General features: G+C 39.6%; 1 protein-coding gene across 5 annotated transcripts; it reads right to left on the bottom strand.

Moving 5' to 3' along the window:
- Positions 1 to 444: 444 nt before the first annotated feature.
- Positions 445 to 15,314, bottom strand: LOC121255551 (RNA-binding protein 39-like). 5 transcript variants are annotated; one of them, XM_041155915.1, is made up of 15 exons: positions 13,985 to 14,144; positions 13,493 to 13,650; positions 12,598 to 13,415; positions 12,127 to 12,208; positions 11,951 to 12,007; positions 11,000 to 11,055; positions 8,974 to 9,208; positions 3,277 to 3,360; positions 3,049 to 3,123; positions 2,291 to 2,374; positions 1,668 to 1,732; positions 1,355 to 1,595; positions 1,149 to 1,237; positions 946 to 1,060; positions 445 to 849 (listed from the first exon to the last, which is right to left on the bottom strand). In XM_041155915.1, the coding sequence occupies exons 3-15, from the start codon at positions 12,708 to 12,710 to the stop codon at positions 808 to 810; spliced, it is 1,338 nt and encodes a 445-aa protein (XP_041011849.1). In that variant the 5' UTR covers positions 12,711 to 13,415; positions 13,493 to 13,650; positions 13,985 to 14,144; the 3' UTR covers positions 445 to 807. The 5 variants fall into 5 exon arrangements, 4 of the variants coding, with proteins under 4 accessions (XP_041011849.1, XP_041011847.1, XP_041011848.1 ...); XM_041155913.1 differs by lacking the exons at positions 12,598 to 13,415; positions 13,493 to 13,650 and adding an exon at positions 15,153 to 15,314 and having other exon boundaries at positions 13,985 to 14,629; XM_041155914.1 differs by having other exon boundaries at positions 12,598 to 13,650.
- Between the last annotated feature and the right edge of the window lie 6 nt (positions 15,315 to 15,320).

Consider the following 15,320-nt stretch of genomic DNA (forward strand, 5'->3'; position numbering starts at 1 on the left):
CGTATGGTGTTTTATTTTTTATTTTTTGTCAGTTCTTTCTTTTTCCAAAAGAAATCTTATCGGAGTAGGAACCATTTTTTGAGCGCTCAACGGGTACGTATGTTCTGCTGGAGGCTGAAATCTAGATTCTAGTCAATCTCCTCCTGTGCAGCATTCGTACGTGAAAACCCTATTATCGCAGATCAAAAAATGTAAACAGAATCGATGCAATCTCATATTGGTGCAAGATGGAAAACCCTTGAGGAGGAAACAGCCAACAAACCACACGACAAAAGCAAGGACGGGGGGAGGCCATGGGTCTGAAAAAGAACAACCAAGGCGTGCACAGGAAAAGTAAACAAGTACGGCCAGGCTCCAAAAGGGGCCCAATCTTAATCCGGATAGAAGACGAGATCAAATAAAACACGACACTCCAAACAGCATAATGGCCACAACTTACACTACTTCAATCATGGCCAGTTTTTTGTATACCGCCGGCCAACGACCTTTATATAATAAAAGAAAGCGCCAAGTAGGCCTACAAATGTAACTCCCTTGATTTTGTGCAAACGGCAATAGCAATAACAATTACATTCCATGTAACTCAGACTTCTTTTCACAATCTTTGGCTATTGGCAATCCGCACTCAGTCAGCTGAGGATACCTACATATCATACACAATGTTCTCTCCCTCTCTCTCTCTCTCTCTCTCTCCCAAATGAAGATAAGCAAATGCCATTTTACCTACAACTTGGAGCAAATAATAAAAGGCAGCATTAGAGGGTATACAGGCTACTCATTAGACTTCTCTGCTGCAAATCCGGAATCTTATCTGCTGTCAGGGAACTTAGTCTCGTATGCCTGGGGCAGCTGAATGCATACGTACACAATCTTTAGTTTTACTATTGAGAAATACTTTTTTTATCGGGAAAAAAAAATAAACTAAGTCAGAGAGAATTTAATTACCATGTATGTTGCAGTAATCATCTTTCCAGCAAACCATCTTCCATGGAGAGCACGCTGTGCAGCGGCTGCAGCTTGTGTGTTCTCAAATCGTAAGTACACAAAACCAGCACTGTGCCTGTTCATAGAAAATGCATTTACGTAAATAGGCCACACGTATCAATGAAAAATGGAAGACCAAAAGAGAATCTGCACGCTTAACTTACTTGTCTACAAAAATATGCTTCAAATTTCCGTACTTCGAACATTCTTCTCGAACATCTTCTTTTATATCCAAATCGAAATCGGGTTCCGTCTGCAAAAGGTAAGCCATGCGAAAATTATCAGCAATAGGAACATGAAAAGGAAGTTTTGTTTTTTTGTAAGTAGGAACATGAAAAGAAAGTTACTTTAAAATAGTATGCCCAACAACCTCAATTTTTGGATCAAACATATCCTTCAATAATAAGCATTCGCTTGGAACACCTATTGTATCAACAGTTGGCATGGTAGCAATGGGACCTTGAAGGCCTACACCAAGTCCAGCAAGAGCAGGAATAGAAGGAAGGGGAGCAACTCCTGGAGATACCACAGGAGCAGCCCCTAGGACAGGTGCCATTGGTAAAGTAAGGCCAGTGCCATTGACAGCAGGAGTGCCAACAGAACCAGAAATTCTGCAGAGGAAAGAAAATGTTAGGTCAAATACATCAATTTCAAATGCGATAACATACTAGGGAGAGACAAACCCAGATGCAGTGCCGCTGCGATCCAACTTCTGCATGAGAAGTGCTCGAGAGCGTGCATTTAGCGACTGGAAATTTAAAGAACATTAGGTCAGCTTGCCAATTATATATTTAAGAGAAATTAACAAATCTGAACCATAGAACCAGAAAGGAACACCTAGAAAGTAAATGTAAAATCTAAAGAAATGTATAAAACATAATTCTCTAACATGCAAACAATAAAGAGATTTGGCATAAAAATAAAAATAAAAGTTTATATTTCCGATATAAAAAAGGTTTAGAACCATATGTTTTGTCACCCTGGATAATGAGATTTCCAAAAAGTTATAGTCAATGATGAGAAATTGAACAGTCCTATTCTTGCTTCTTGCATTGATTGTTAGTGGTGTTAATGGTGCTGTTATGCCGTGAACGTATTCTGGAAATCAAACATTTAGGACTGAATGTATTCCTAGTTGTAGTGTAAGCTTGCCATCATCAATAGATAGATAAATCGCAGTAGTATTATAAAAATGAGTATCAAGCCTTACTCCTCCAACCAACTTCATAGGAGAGGGATTTTAAGATATAGATATAAAAAAAAAAAATTTAAATAAAATATAGTAGATAATGGAGGTCTAACTAACCAAGCCACCTCCTTCATCATCATCAAAATCACCAGAATTGGCTCCAATATCTTGCAGTCCAGTTTGATCAGTAACAGCTGAAACCTGAACAAAAACAGGGAAAACAGATAGAAATAAGGTAAGAAAGTAATATTCCAAGTAGGAGAATCTATGAAAAGGATTTTCGGCACAACATCCACAATTATTAATGCAGTAATCACATAAAATGAATGCCACCAAAGTTTATACAGAAGTATATGATAAGCTGGTAAAGACTAGTGACAGTGACAGTGACAGGAAAAAATCAAAGTTCGATTATCAATCTAAGTCGTGACTTTGAATCACCAAGAAAACCTCTTTCAACTACTCAGTCAACTACGTGACAATATTCAGTGACAAGAAGCAGATATTAAAACGATGGACTAGTACACCGCACCATAGTAAATACATGGGTCAACACATCTATGCAAACATTCAATCCATATTCTTTAGATATAATTAGTATTTCCAAGGAGAAAAAATGGAGGAGAGGAGGGGGAAGACCTGCACGTACTCCAGTCGACGAAAGCTAAAAAAAAAAACACAAAGAATCCACATTTTGCATTCAGATTCAACAGAATACAACTACCATCAATCCCAACTAACTCAGATAGGTTACATATTTGTATTGGCGTTTAACAAATGAAAAAACCAATCCCCGATGCATGAAACCCAATGTACAGCCAAAAACTTCACACACATAGAAGTACAAGTATGAACAAAGAATGGAGTGGCAATACCTTGATAAGCCGACCCGCAATCTCCAACTGTTGATTCAGACTCAGTGCATTTCTAGAATCCTCAAGGCGTGCAAACTGCAATTGAAAAGTAATTCCAATCTTTTATAGGCCTAATCATATCATCTAACACTGTGTCTCCCAGTTAAGCAGGCAAATGCTTCCTTGCTTAGGGAGAGGCATTTTTAGGTAGTTTCAATAACCACTAAACGTTTTAATGGCATAACTCACTTGGACAAAGCCAAAACCCTTGCAATGTCCAGTTTCATCAAGAGGCAACTGCACCAGCTCCACTTGACCAAATGCTTCAAAAACCTGAACATTCAGAGCAAAAGGCAACATATCTACATAATTTAGTTAGGAACATTATCACTTTTTTTTTTTTGATCGGTAAACAAAATTTTATTGATAAAAAAGGAGGCAAAAAGCCCAAGTATACGGGACATAGACAAGAGCAACGTCTGTGCATGCTAGTTTAGAGATACAAGGAATTCATGAAAAGACATGCCATGGAAATCAATTACAATCGACCAATGAAGCAAGGTATTGAAAAACAAATTTCGAAGCTCTTCCATCGATCGCTCTTGATCTTCAAAGCTTCTTGCATTCCTCTCCCTCCAAATGCACCACCATAGACATATAGGTATCATTTTCCATATGGATGCAATTTGAGGGTTGCCCCGAATACCTCTCCACGAGGCTAGAAAGTCACATACCCTTTCCGGCATCACCCAAACTAAACCCAATCGAGCAAAAACTTCGTTCCACAAGATCCTGGCTCATCGTATGGAGCATGTGGCGAGGCTAGAAAGTCTCTTGTTTGCTGATGATACTCTAATCTTTTGTGATGCCAAACAAGAGCAAATCCGAGTGTTGAGGGCTTTTTTATTATGCTTCGAGGCCGTGTCAGGGTTGAAGGTGAATTTGGCCAAATCTAAGGTAGTGCCAGTGGGGCTTGTACCCAATGTGGAGAGTTTGGCGTCCATCTTGGACTGCAAGATATCTCAGCTGCCCATGAAATACCTTGGTCTTCCGTTGGGTGTGGCTTTTAACTCAAAATCCATATGGGATGATGTGCTAGGAAAAATGGAAAGGAAATTAGCCGGTTGGAAGCGGATGTACCTATCCAAAGGGGATCGGGTGACTCTCATCAAGAGCACTCTCTCCAACTTACCAACGTACTTTCTCTCATTATTCCCGCTCCCCGCCAAAGTGGCTCATCGTATGGAGAAACTTCAACGTGATTTCCTTTGGGGAGGAATAAAGGATGAGCTTAAATTCCACTTGGTGAAATGGGCCACAATTTGTTCTCCCATCTAAAGAATGAGGCTTGGGTATTCGGAATTTGAAATCTTTCAATAACGCTTTGCTAGGCAAGTGGTTATGGAGATTTCACAATGAACGGGAGGCCATGTGGCGAACCGTCATTGCTTTGAGGCATGGAGAATCATGGGGAGTTTGGAGTACTGAGTCTAGGATTTGTCTACCTTTAACAAAGGCATTTTGAGGCTTTGAAATCAAACTTTCCATTACTTTGCTCAGCCTATTTGCCAATACTTTGGATAAGATTTTATATAACCCACCCACCAGGCTAATGGGACGGAAATCTTTCACCTCTACTACAACGGTCTTTTTAGGGATGAGTGCTAAAAAGGTTGCATTGAGGTTTTTCTCGAACCGCCTACTTCCATGAAATTCACGGAAAAACCCCATGATATCTTCTTTAAGTACATCCCAACAAGACTGAAAAAAGGCCATGGTAAAACCATCAGGACCCGGGGCTTTGTTGCCCGCCATACCTTTAACTACCAATCTAACCTCTACCTCCTCAAACGGCCTTTCAAGTTGTTCCAACGCCTACGGATCAAGAACATCAAAAGCCAGTCCATCAAGTCTTGGCCTCCACGAAAACTATTCCGAAAACAACTTATCATAGTAATTGACAATGTAATCTGAGATCTCCGTTTGGTTGGATGAGGCTGCCTCGTCTATCATCAGAGTTTCTATGGCATTGTTCTGCCTATGCGAATTGGCCACCTGGTGGAAAAACTTGGTGCATCTATCCCCTTCCTTCAACCATAAAGCACGTGATTTTTGTTGCCAAGATTTTTCTTCCAAAAGAGAGATCCGTTAAATGTCCGCAGTTACTTGAGTTTTGCGCGCCCGTTCAGTTTCAAGTAGTACTCGCTCCTCTTACACACCCTCCAAGCCCTTAAGCTCCTCCAAGAGAACAATTTTTTGGCTTTCCACATTGCCAAACTCTTGTGCATTCCACTCCTTTAAATCCTTTTTCAAAGACTTTAATTTACAAGCCAGAATATAACTAGGATTGCCGTGAAACTGATAAGATGACCACCATTGACGTATTCTGTCCAGGAAACCCTCAGACTTCAACCACATGTTCTCAAATTTGAAGTATCTTGGACCTCTTCTAATGCCTCCGCAGTTCAAAAGGATGGGAAAGTGGTCCGAACTAGCCTGGGTAATCTCTTCTGAATAAGGTCTGGGTAATGAGCCTCCCAATCCAGTGAGATTAGAAATCTGTCTAGCCTAGACCAAGATGGAAGATCTCGGTTGCTAGACCAAGTATGAAAGAGCCACCTGCAAGAGGAAGATCATGTAAATTTTGCTCAGAGATGAAAATAGAGAAGTCTACCATAGATGGATTGAAACCCGAACCACCCAATCTCTCACTCGGAAAACGAGTGACGTTGAAATCACCACCGATACACCAAGGTAGGTCCCATACGCTGCCAATACCGGCCAACTCATCCCATAATAAACTTTTGGACCAATCAAGATTAGGCCCGTAAACTCCAGCGAACGCCCATTGAAACCCATCCATGACATTTTTGAACGAGCATGCCGCCACGTAATCTCCCAGAAAATCCTCCATTTTCTCCACCACCCTCTTGTCCCACATTACTAATATGCCCCCGGATGCTCCGATGGACAGTAAATAATGCCATCCCACTTGACTACAACCCCACAAACTTCTAATGATACGCAAAGAAATAACTGCAAGTTTCGTTTCTTGTAAACATACAACGTCCACCTTCCATTTATGAAGTTGATTTCTAACTATAAGACGTTTGTCTTTTTCATTCAGCCCCCTTACGTTCCAAGAAACAATCTTTGGTTTCATAAAACCACATCTTTTGCCCTTCCCCTCACTCTTCCCCAGTTAGAGCTATTTCCATTTACTCCATCATTTACTGTCCAGTCAAGTCTATGAAGTTCTCTTGCTCGCTTCTTGGCTGATGCAAGCTCCCTGGGTGATCCCAAACTGTTCGTCCCAGCTTCCATAGCTGCTAAGAGGGCAATGAGCTGGTCCTCAAAACCATCGCATAAAATCCCCATGCTGAATTGCATCTCCTTTGCCTTGTTCAGGACCCAACTTGAAGCCTGAGAATTATTGTTCTTAAACGGATGCAGGGATATCAGTGGGAGAGGGTCTTCCCAGCAACACTCATCTTCACTCGCCAAGGAAGCTGTGTCTGCTGTCCCTGCACTACCAAAATCCATGTCCGATCTCAAAAGGCCAATCATTTCAGCCGTCGGCGTGATCTGTGGCTCTTCGGCGTCATTTTCTGCTTCGAGAACTGTAACAGGTTCCCTAGTGCTTGACGGCAGCGCCGCCGTCACTCCCCTCTCATCCAAGAGACCAGCCACCAGTTCGCCTGCCCCCGTCGACCAAGTCTGTGGTGGTCCCCCTTCACCATCGAAAGGAACCAGCGCCAACACGCATCCCGTTGTCTCCATTACAAACTCACCACCCCTCACCTCAGTACAGTCCATTTCCGACCTCAAGAGAGTGATCATTTCAGCCGTCGGCGTGGTCTGTGAATATTCCATAGTTGTTGGACCAGGTTCGACGACATTTTCTTCTTCGAGTACCATAACAGATACCTTAGAGCTTGACGGTGGCGCCGCCGTCACTCCCCCATCGTCCGGGAGACCAGCCACCAGTTCGCCTGCTCCCGTCGACCAAGTATGTGGTGGTCCCGTCCGGTGGTTGTCCGTCGCTGGTAGAGACGCGCCGGATGATGACCCCACCTCGTACATGGATGGGCATGAGAGCTTGGCCCTCCATCCCCATGTCTGATTCCCGGGCCCACCTTCTCCAGGCCTGCCTTCTCTAGGCCTGCTTCCTGGGCCTGTATGCTGGCCAACCCACTCCTTATCTGGTCTACCAACTCCTCCTGTTACCTTCTGCGGGTCCAACATCTGCACTTGTGTTCTCACAGCCTTAGGGGCTCCACTTACTATTCCAGACTCTGGGTCCATACCCAGGTCCAACTCAATGCTATCAATTAACCTCGTGAGCCTCTCCCTCTCAGCTATCAATTCCTCCTTTATTCTAAGTAGGGAAACCTTCTCAGCTACTTTCCCCTTGATCAAAGGACCTCCATCCCTTCTTGTGTAAACATCTCTGTCATGCCATTCCACTCTACCCTTCTCCTTCAAAATTCCTTCCTTGCCCTTCAATTCAAAATTTGGACTAGTAGCAGCTCCTCTCATGGCTAGACCAACACCAACTACGGCCTCAGCATAGGTCTTGAAAGAGGTGTTGTTCTATACAGGAAGATGATTGGGGACCTCCCTCCCATACTTCTCCCCTGCATTTTTCACCCCACCACCACTCATCTCCCTGATCTCCAACGCCAGCCTTCTCCATCCTTGACTTCCAACATCTTCTGGGACAATGATGATGCTTCTTCTGCCACGACCTCTATATTCCACAAAGGCCATGTGTCTACCGAAGGCATTAGAGGATCTCTGAGCAATATAAGCACTGCTTCCATAAATGAAAGTTTTTATGTAATCCTTCTTGGCATATGCTTGGCCACAGCCTTCAAGAGACTGAACAACCCATCTCGCAGTGGTGAAACTGATTACCAACTCTTTAGTCACCTTCCTTCCCCTCTCAATGATACGTAAAGCTCTGCTTCCTACATGCACTAACTCAAATAACTTCGATTCTATAAAGACTACCTTTCTAGAACCCATCCTTAACTATAAAACTACTACTCCGAAATCATGTGAATCTCAATCAAAATCCATCGGAACCTTCTTCAATGTCAATACTCAGGAGAAAAATGTACAAAGAGAAAATAACCATTTTAACAAACAGAAATCCTTCCTAACACTACAATTCTATTCTTCTCGAATTGGGGCATTATCATATCAAGAACTGATAACCATAAAACAGGAAAATAAAGCATAAAAATTAGAAGATACTTATTTTTATCGGTAACTAAGAATTTTATTGATGAGAATAATAGGCATATCCCAATTACATGGAATATATACGTGAGCAATACCTATGCATGATTGTCTACACAAGAAAGTCAATAAAAAATTTAGGCCATTAAAGGGCATTTACAATAATTATTGTGATAAAAAAATTTTATAAGTAAAAATACATTAATTTTTGTCATAAATAATGTAGTCTCCTTAAAAAAGCACAGAGAAGAGCATCCATATAAGCTGAAACTCCTTCCAAATTATGTAAGTAATCATTTTGATAGATAATCAAAGATTTTATTAACAACGCAAATGGCATAGCCCAAGTACACAAATAGTATACATGAGGAACACCTAATTAGAAATATTAAAAAAATAATAATAATACTAATAAAAAATAATAATAAAAAAGACAGGAAAATCATGGAAACTCAGCCCATTCCAATCTATAGAAGCTATCCAAAAGGACAAAGTATCAGTAATGTTAAGATAAGAATCTATAAGGAAAATGAAAAACACAACAAAAGCATATCAACTATAACAGGTTGGAATAGCCCATCCCAGATCTACCACGCAGTGTACTCTCCCATTACACTCTAGTCCAATTGATCAACTCTGACAACTTCTGCAGTATAATTCTCTGTAGATCCTATGGAATGACTACCAACAAAATATGCTTACCTGACGAAGATCAGCTTCAGTCATGTTGAAATGTAGATTGCCAACATAAAGCCTTCGAGCCCCACCTGAATAGGGGCCTATAAGCCCACCAGATACACCAGCTACAACTGTAGTTGACTGGACCAGATTCTTTTCAGCTTCTGATGGCTTCACCATAACTGGTTGACCAAGAAGAAGCTGACCAGAGAGTGCTATAGCCATAGGGACGGACATTGCATCATAGAACTCAATATACCTGCCAAGAGATAGTTCAGATCAGAAGGATACAATAAAAATAATATACAACAAATATACAAACATAATACTACTACATCGAGCATAACCGATTCCTGATACACAGCACGAAGTACAAAATACAACTGCCTGATTCAACATATTCCCCTTAGTAATTTACCACTCCAGAAAAGGCCAATGACTCTATCATGATAGATCTTATGTATATACAATTCCTTAGCAAGAAACCAGGACCACTACCATAATCATATTTCAAAAATGGTGTATTCTCATCATTTCCTAAATGTTATGCCGTATTTGACCTATTTTCTGATACGTGTGCTTGCCCATGCAATCAAATAGCTTGACTTCTGTTGCCAACCAACTAGCTCAAACCCATGGCCTTTTGAAGCCCAACCTTGGTCCAACTTTTGAGGTCTATATTTTCTTAGAAACCAAAGAATCCTCCTTTCCATCCAACATTTACCGACTCCTGGAACAGAAACCTATGCAAAAGCAGACACTTTCAGCGGGTTCGTTCAATACCTTGCTACATGGTTTCAGCTTTCTTTTCAAAATTAAAAAAAGGGTTAAAGCACAGAAATCCCTTAATTGAACACCATCACGTTTTCTCACACAACCATTATTCTATCCTCCAAAAGCAACAGCATCTACATCCAGTAACCAATGTGCCCCATTATCTTACAACAATCAACCAAAAAACATAGGTCAGGGAAACTCTGGCAGTAGTTCCAGGAAGTGATGCTCACATCAGCTACAAATGAAAGAACTGTAACGACCATACATGACAAGCAAGTAAATCAGACAATTCTCATGCATACCCACTGGACTGTTTAATTTCACAATCTTTTTTTTTTTTAAATATTTCACAATATATGAGAAATAGCCGGCTAATGAAAAAAATCAGAAAACAAAAAGTTACAAAACCCACAAAATGCTTATCTGTCTAAATAACACAATAAAGAACACACATCTTACACACCCAGTAGAGCACATTACGCAAAAAACCAAAAGCAAATATAACTTTTTTAATTTTAATTGAGAATAAAACCAAACAACATATTACCTTTCCCGACATATTAATTCCATTCTGTACAGAAAAATATCTGAAGAAGAAAAAAACTACTATATATAAGACCTGACTGATAATTGTTCCGAACTACCCTTTTTTGCTATCAAACTCTGTTCACTTTTGATGAGATCACTTCTTTCTCTAAATGATTTAATCAAAAGTGAACATAGTTTGATGGCATTTATCCCTCCAGATATTGGGCTGCCTCCTCTCATTTATACCTGTAGATTTTTTCCTGTTTAACTCCCCCCCCCCCCCCCCCGGCGGGGGGGTGATACCTCCAATTAATTAATCGAAACTAAAAATGTAAGGGCAATCTCAGGGATTTATATATATATATATATATATATATATATATATATAAGTGGCAATCTAAGGGATTTTAGCATTACAAGCTTAAAAATTTATTGATTACAGTATTTTTTTTTTTTTTTTTTGGCACCGGGTGTCCAGGAACAATGTCCCAACTAATCCCAAAGGTACACGGGCCCTCTGCAAGGAGTTTCCCGCAAGTGCACCTCATGTAATTCAAGGGAAAAATTCCTTAATCCGATGGCCCCTTGAGATTGTTTTTAGACCTAGGGGGAGCATACCCCCAAGCCCAAGGCCTTTACCACTTGAGCCAACCCTAGGGGTTCTATTGATTACAATATATGTAAATGCAAAACAGAAGTAGCTAAGATTTTTCAAGCCTGGGTCATATAGGCAGATGAAACATACCCAACTCCCTTGGAACGCCTTGAATTGCGATCCATTATAAGGCGTACGTCTCGCACCTGAGATAATAGACAAAGAAACATGGCAACAATAATTAGAGAGACGGAGAAAAAAAATCAACTCACAAAGAAATAACTTGTGTACGGGTATGAGCAACATGCAGAAGTAAATGAGGTTAAACCACAACAAAGTAGAATTCAAACACCTGCTGCCACATTTTGAGAAGTGTCAATTTGTTTTATGTTTTTTACAAGCAATTTTTATGTTAGATTCATCCAAAATAGATCTTCCAAGAAACACATAGTCAAATTTGAGCTTATTGTGATATCTCATATGATAAGAATAAGGGTAGGTGGTGTATGGAATCCCACATTACTTGGAAATGAGAAGTTATTGCTCTTTATAAGGTTCCAATGAGGCTCTAATTGTATCATTGACTAGTCCTTTTGGAGTATAGGTCATGTGGTTTAGGCCTTCCATTAGGGCGTTACACTTATACTCCAAAAACACTAGTCAACGTCACAATTGGGGTACCTCAGAAACGTTATAAAGGCAAAGAACTTGTCCCTTCTAGGCAATGTAAAATTCCACTCACCAATCCCAATAGATGTGGATGTTACAATCTCCTCCACTCAAAACTCAACATCCTCACCAGGCCATTCTTTTATGCCATGGTTCCACTACTTTTCACCAGTGTTGACTCTAATACTACGGTAACGATCCAGGCAAAGCTCAAATATGTCTGGTTTTATACTCTAAAAGAACCTATCAAGGTTACAAGCAGAACCCCATAAAATAATTGTAAGGCCATGGACTTCTCCCTCCTAGACAATGTAGGATCTCATCCACCTCCCTCTCATATGTGTGAGTATTACAAAACAAATAGCCTATATTAAAAAAAGAAAAAAGAAAAAAAAAATGATCATTTAATAAAAACAAAAACAAAATACCAACCTTGCCAGCTCTTGAGAAGAACTCGTACACATCTCTTTCATTGGCCTTCAAAGATATCTTAAAAATGTAATGCCAGGAAATATTAGTTAGATCTAATGGAAACTATAACTGACAAATTTTATGCCATCAGAACAAGTATAGTTAGTGCCAATGCAAATGTAATTGAATCGGATTACCTGGTAAGCAAATACTGTTCTCTGATCCCGTTCAGGATCAGCCTCTGGTTCAGTTCCTTCCTCCTTTTTCTCTTTATATCGTCTGCGAGAGAATGAAAGCGTGAAATGCAGACCCGAATTGTCTAATAATAGGTAAAATTGTTATCGAATTATTCCAATGGAAAACAAGCTGATACAGAACACTCTTAAAGTGAAATGTCACGTGTGTGTGTGTGTGTGTGTTTATATATTATTTTACTTCTTGGAACATATAAATGCATCTAATACAGCAAAAATTTCCCTGTAATGTAAATGAAAAGGAAGAAAATAACAGTCCCAAAACGGCAGCAAATTATTCTCCACTAAGAGTAAAACTGTCAAACCCAAGTAGCAGTCCTGCAGGGAACTACACAAAGTTAACATGAAATTACCAAAGCTGGCAGATGGTGAAATTTAAAAACTGTTCCATTTTTAAATTTGATAAGGACCAACCTGGATATAGATGAGGCAATTAAAGGTAATGAAAACATTGAGACCAACATAATCATAAATGGAAACAGCATCATCATGTTGTATTGAAGGCAGTACCAAGGACCTAATTGCATTAATTTGGAATCTGTTAAAAGCTCATATTCCACAAAGCAGATAAAATTTGTGGACTTGCAAGATATGCAACCCAATGAAACCTAACTGACGCTTATAGCGAAGGCTTAGACTAGAAGAATATACGATACTATATGACAAATGTAAAAGTTTCTTGTTACAAAATGCAAGCGCTTGTAATGAAAGTATGAAGGCCAAACAAAGTTAGGTACAAAATATGAAACCATTTTAATTGCAAAAATTGATTTCAAGGAATCTATAATTTGAAAAGAGACAGAGGCAATGACTAGTGAAAAGAACCTGCAATGAATTTTAAAATTAGACTTTTTTTAAAAAAAAAAAAAAAATTACTGATAATAAAATTTAAAAAATTAAGACTTACAACATCGAGTCAGCATCAATAATGGTGAATTTCTATCTGTGGGAATAAGGTTAAGCTTTTGGGACAGGTGAAAATTTCACATGGTATCAGAGCAAAGATCATTTTTCTTATAAAAAAAAATAATGGTGAATGCACCTTTGAGGACATGAATAGGAAAACCATGGTCATCTAAAGCTAAATCTTCAAGACAGGCAACCGAACATATCGAAAATATATCAAACTATAAAATATGCAACAGAATAATGCAGAACATTAAATTCCCCACAGGAATCAGAAGATGAGGTGCTTCTCTTAAGCAAAGCCCATCACTCCCTCACCAGCATTTCTGCAACAGAATAAATACAATTAAGCTACTGAGTTCGAAGGTGGAGGATAACAAAAATCATAGCATGACATCACCACCATGGTCAAAATCTCCCACACCAAAACCTCTAATCTTGCAAATGCAAACTTTTGGAGAGATTCCAGAAAGTTCAAGAGGAACATCAAGAACCCATGACCTGAGTTCCTGTGCCTGGCGCAATTGCCAGAAAGACCATCTGAAGATTGCTCTAGCATATCTGCGAGTTCCCAGAATCTAACATTCAATATACTGTATACAGAATTGTTCATGCTGTCAAATAGCACTATCGACTTATGAAGGCTTATTTCTTCCACGTTAAAGCTTAAAGTGAGTGTAGTGGAAACTATATAGAATATTATCATAAGTTAACCTTGACTTTCCACTAGAGCTATTATATATTCAGTATACATCAATATGAACAATTATCAAGTACAATTAGTTTTTCACCAGCATTACAGTATCACTGAGTATATCATTGAGTATCTGTAAAGCCCATTGTGCACATTAATGTAATAGTTCCAAAGATAAAAGAATACACAAACATAACATACCTGCTTTCTCTGTCTCGTTCCCTCAACTCTCTTTCCATTTCTCTTTCTTTGTACTCCCTGTCATGACTCCTCTCTCTTTCATCATGCTCACTCTGATGCTTATCAGATCGACTCCTGCTTCGATGTGATCCCTCTCTCTCTCTCTCCCTTTCCCTCTCACTCTCACTCTCCCGAACACGTTCTCTCTTATCTTTGCCTCGATCATGATCCAGCTCTCTATATCTATCCTTGTCTCTCTCCTTCCCGTTCCTCTCCTCCCTATCCTTATATCTATCCCTATCTCTCTCCTTATCCTTATGTTCCCGGACACTCTTGTGCCGATCCCTTTCCCCATCCCTTGAACGCGATCGTTGATGAGATGAGCCCCTCTCTCTATGTACATCACGATCATGCAAATCATCATCTGACCTTGAGCGCTTGGACCATCGTTCCACATAATCATCCCTCTCATCACTCCTATGCTTTGAACGTCGACTATGATCTTTCTCTCTAGACTTCTCAATTTCACCACTGCCATTAACAGCATCCTCCCTGTCTTTTTGGGACTCAAGATTTTCAACAGTTTTCTCCAAATAATCGTAGGCATCAAAATCCATCAGGACTCTCTTCTTCAAAACTACACAGATAAAGCTTAGCAGACAATACCTGGATCCAAGAAAATATATTTATAAACACAGCTGTAGCGGCAAAAAAATTATACCAAAAAGGGAAATAGAATACTAAGGTCTAAGAGTTGCATTGTCTGGAGCCCGAGAAAACTGAAACCGCGAAACAGATTATTCCAGTTGAAATAATCATCTAAGTACATTGACAGATAAAATTTTAATTTAACTGCAAGAAAAAAATTGCAGCAAATTTTTTCCATCCAACTTGTAATAACCTTTAATCGGTATGCTAATCAACTGTACAACTTAATTTATTGATCAAGTATAATTTTTTTATAAGCAATTTATTGATCGAACATCATTTTCAATTCAATGTATTTTCCAAACACAAAAAACCCTAATTAAAGCTATTTAGCGATCCGTTGGTCGTAGATGCAACGCGGGAATTAAAAAGTAATTAAATAAGAAGATTTACCCCTTATAATAGTTTAATCCTGGGGCTTACACCATTTCTCAGAAACCAAAAGGAAAGTCAGGTTTGCAGCGATAATTTGAAAAATTACCTTCAGAGAGGATCGTCAAAGTAGGGCTTCTAATGGTAAATTGTATAACAGCGAGAACCCAATGCGTCCGAGTGCTTGAAAAACCTATTGCGAGCTTGAAGCGCGAGTGTAGTAGATTTACGTTGCTTCTCCGTGCTGCATCGCTAGGGCAAGAAGATGAGAGCGTGG

Source organism: Juglans microcarpa x Juglans regia, chromosome 3D, assembly GCF_004785595.1.
Source record: "Juglans microcarpa x Juglans regia isolate MS1-56 chromosome 3D, Jm3101_v1.0, whole genome shotgun sequence".
Taxonomy (NCBI): domain Eukaryota; kingdom Viridiplantae; phylum Streptophyta; class Magnoliopsida; order Fagales; family Juglandaceae; genus Juglans; species Juglans microcarpa x Juglans regia.

Coding starts and splice junctions, on each gene's coding strand:
- LOC121255551 (XM_041155913.1), bottom strand. CDS start 14,580: ATGGATTTTGATGCCTACGATTATTTGGAGAAAACTGTTGAAAATCTT. Junction 11,056..11,950: donor TCTTCTCAAGAGCTGGCAAG/GTTGGTATTTTG, acceptor CTATTATCTCAG/GTGCGAGACGTACGCCTTAT. Junction 9,209..10,999: donor AGGCGTTCCAAGGGAGTTGG/GTATGTTTCATC, acceptor ATCTCTTGGCAG/GTATATTGAGTTCTATGATG.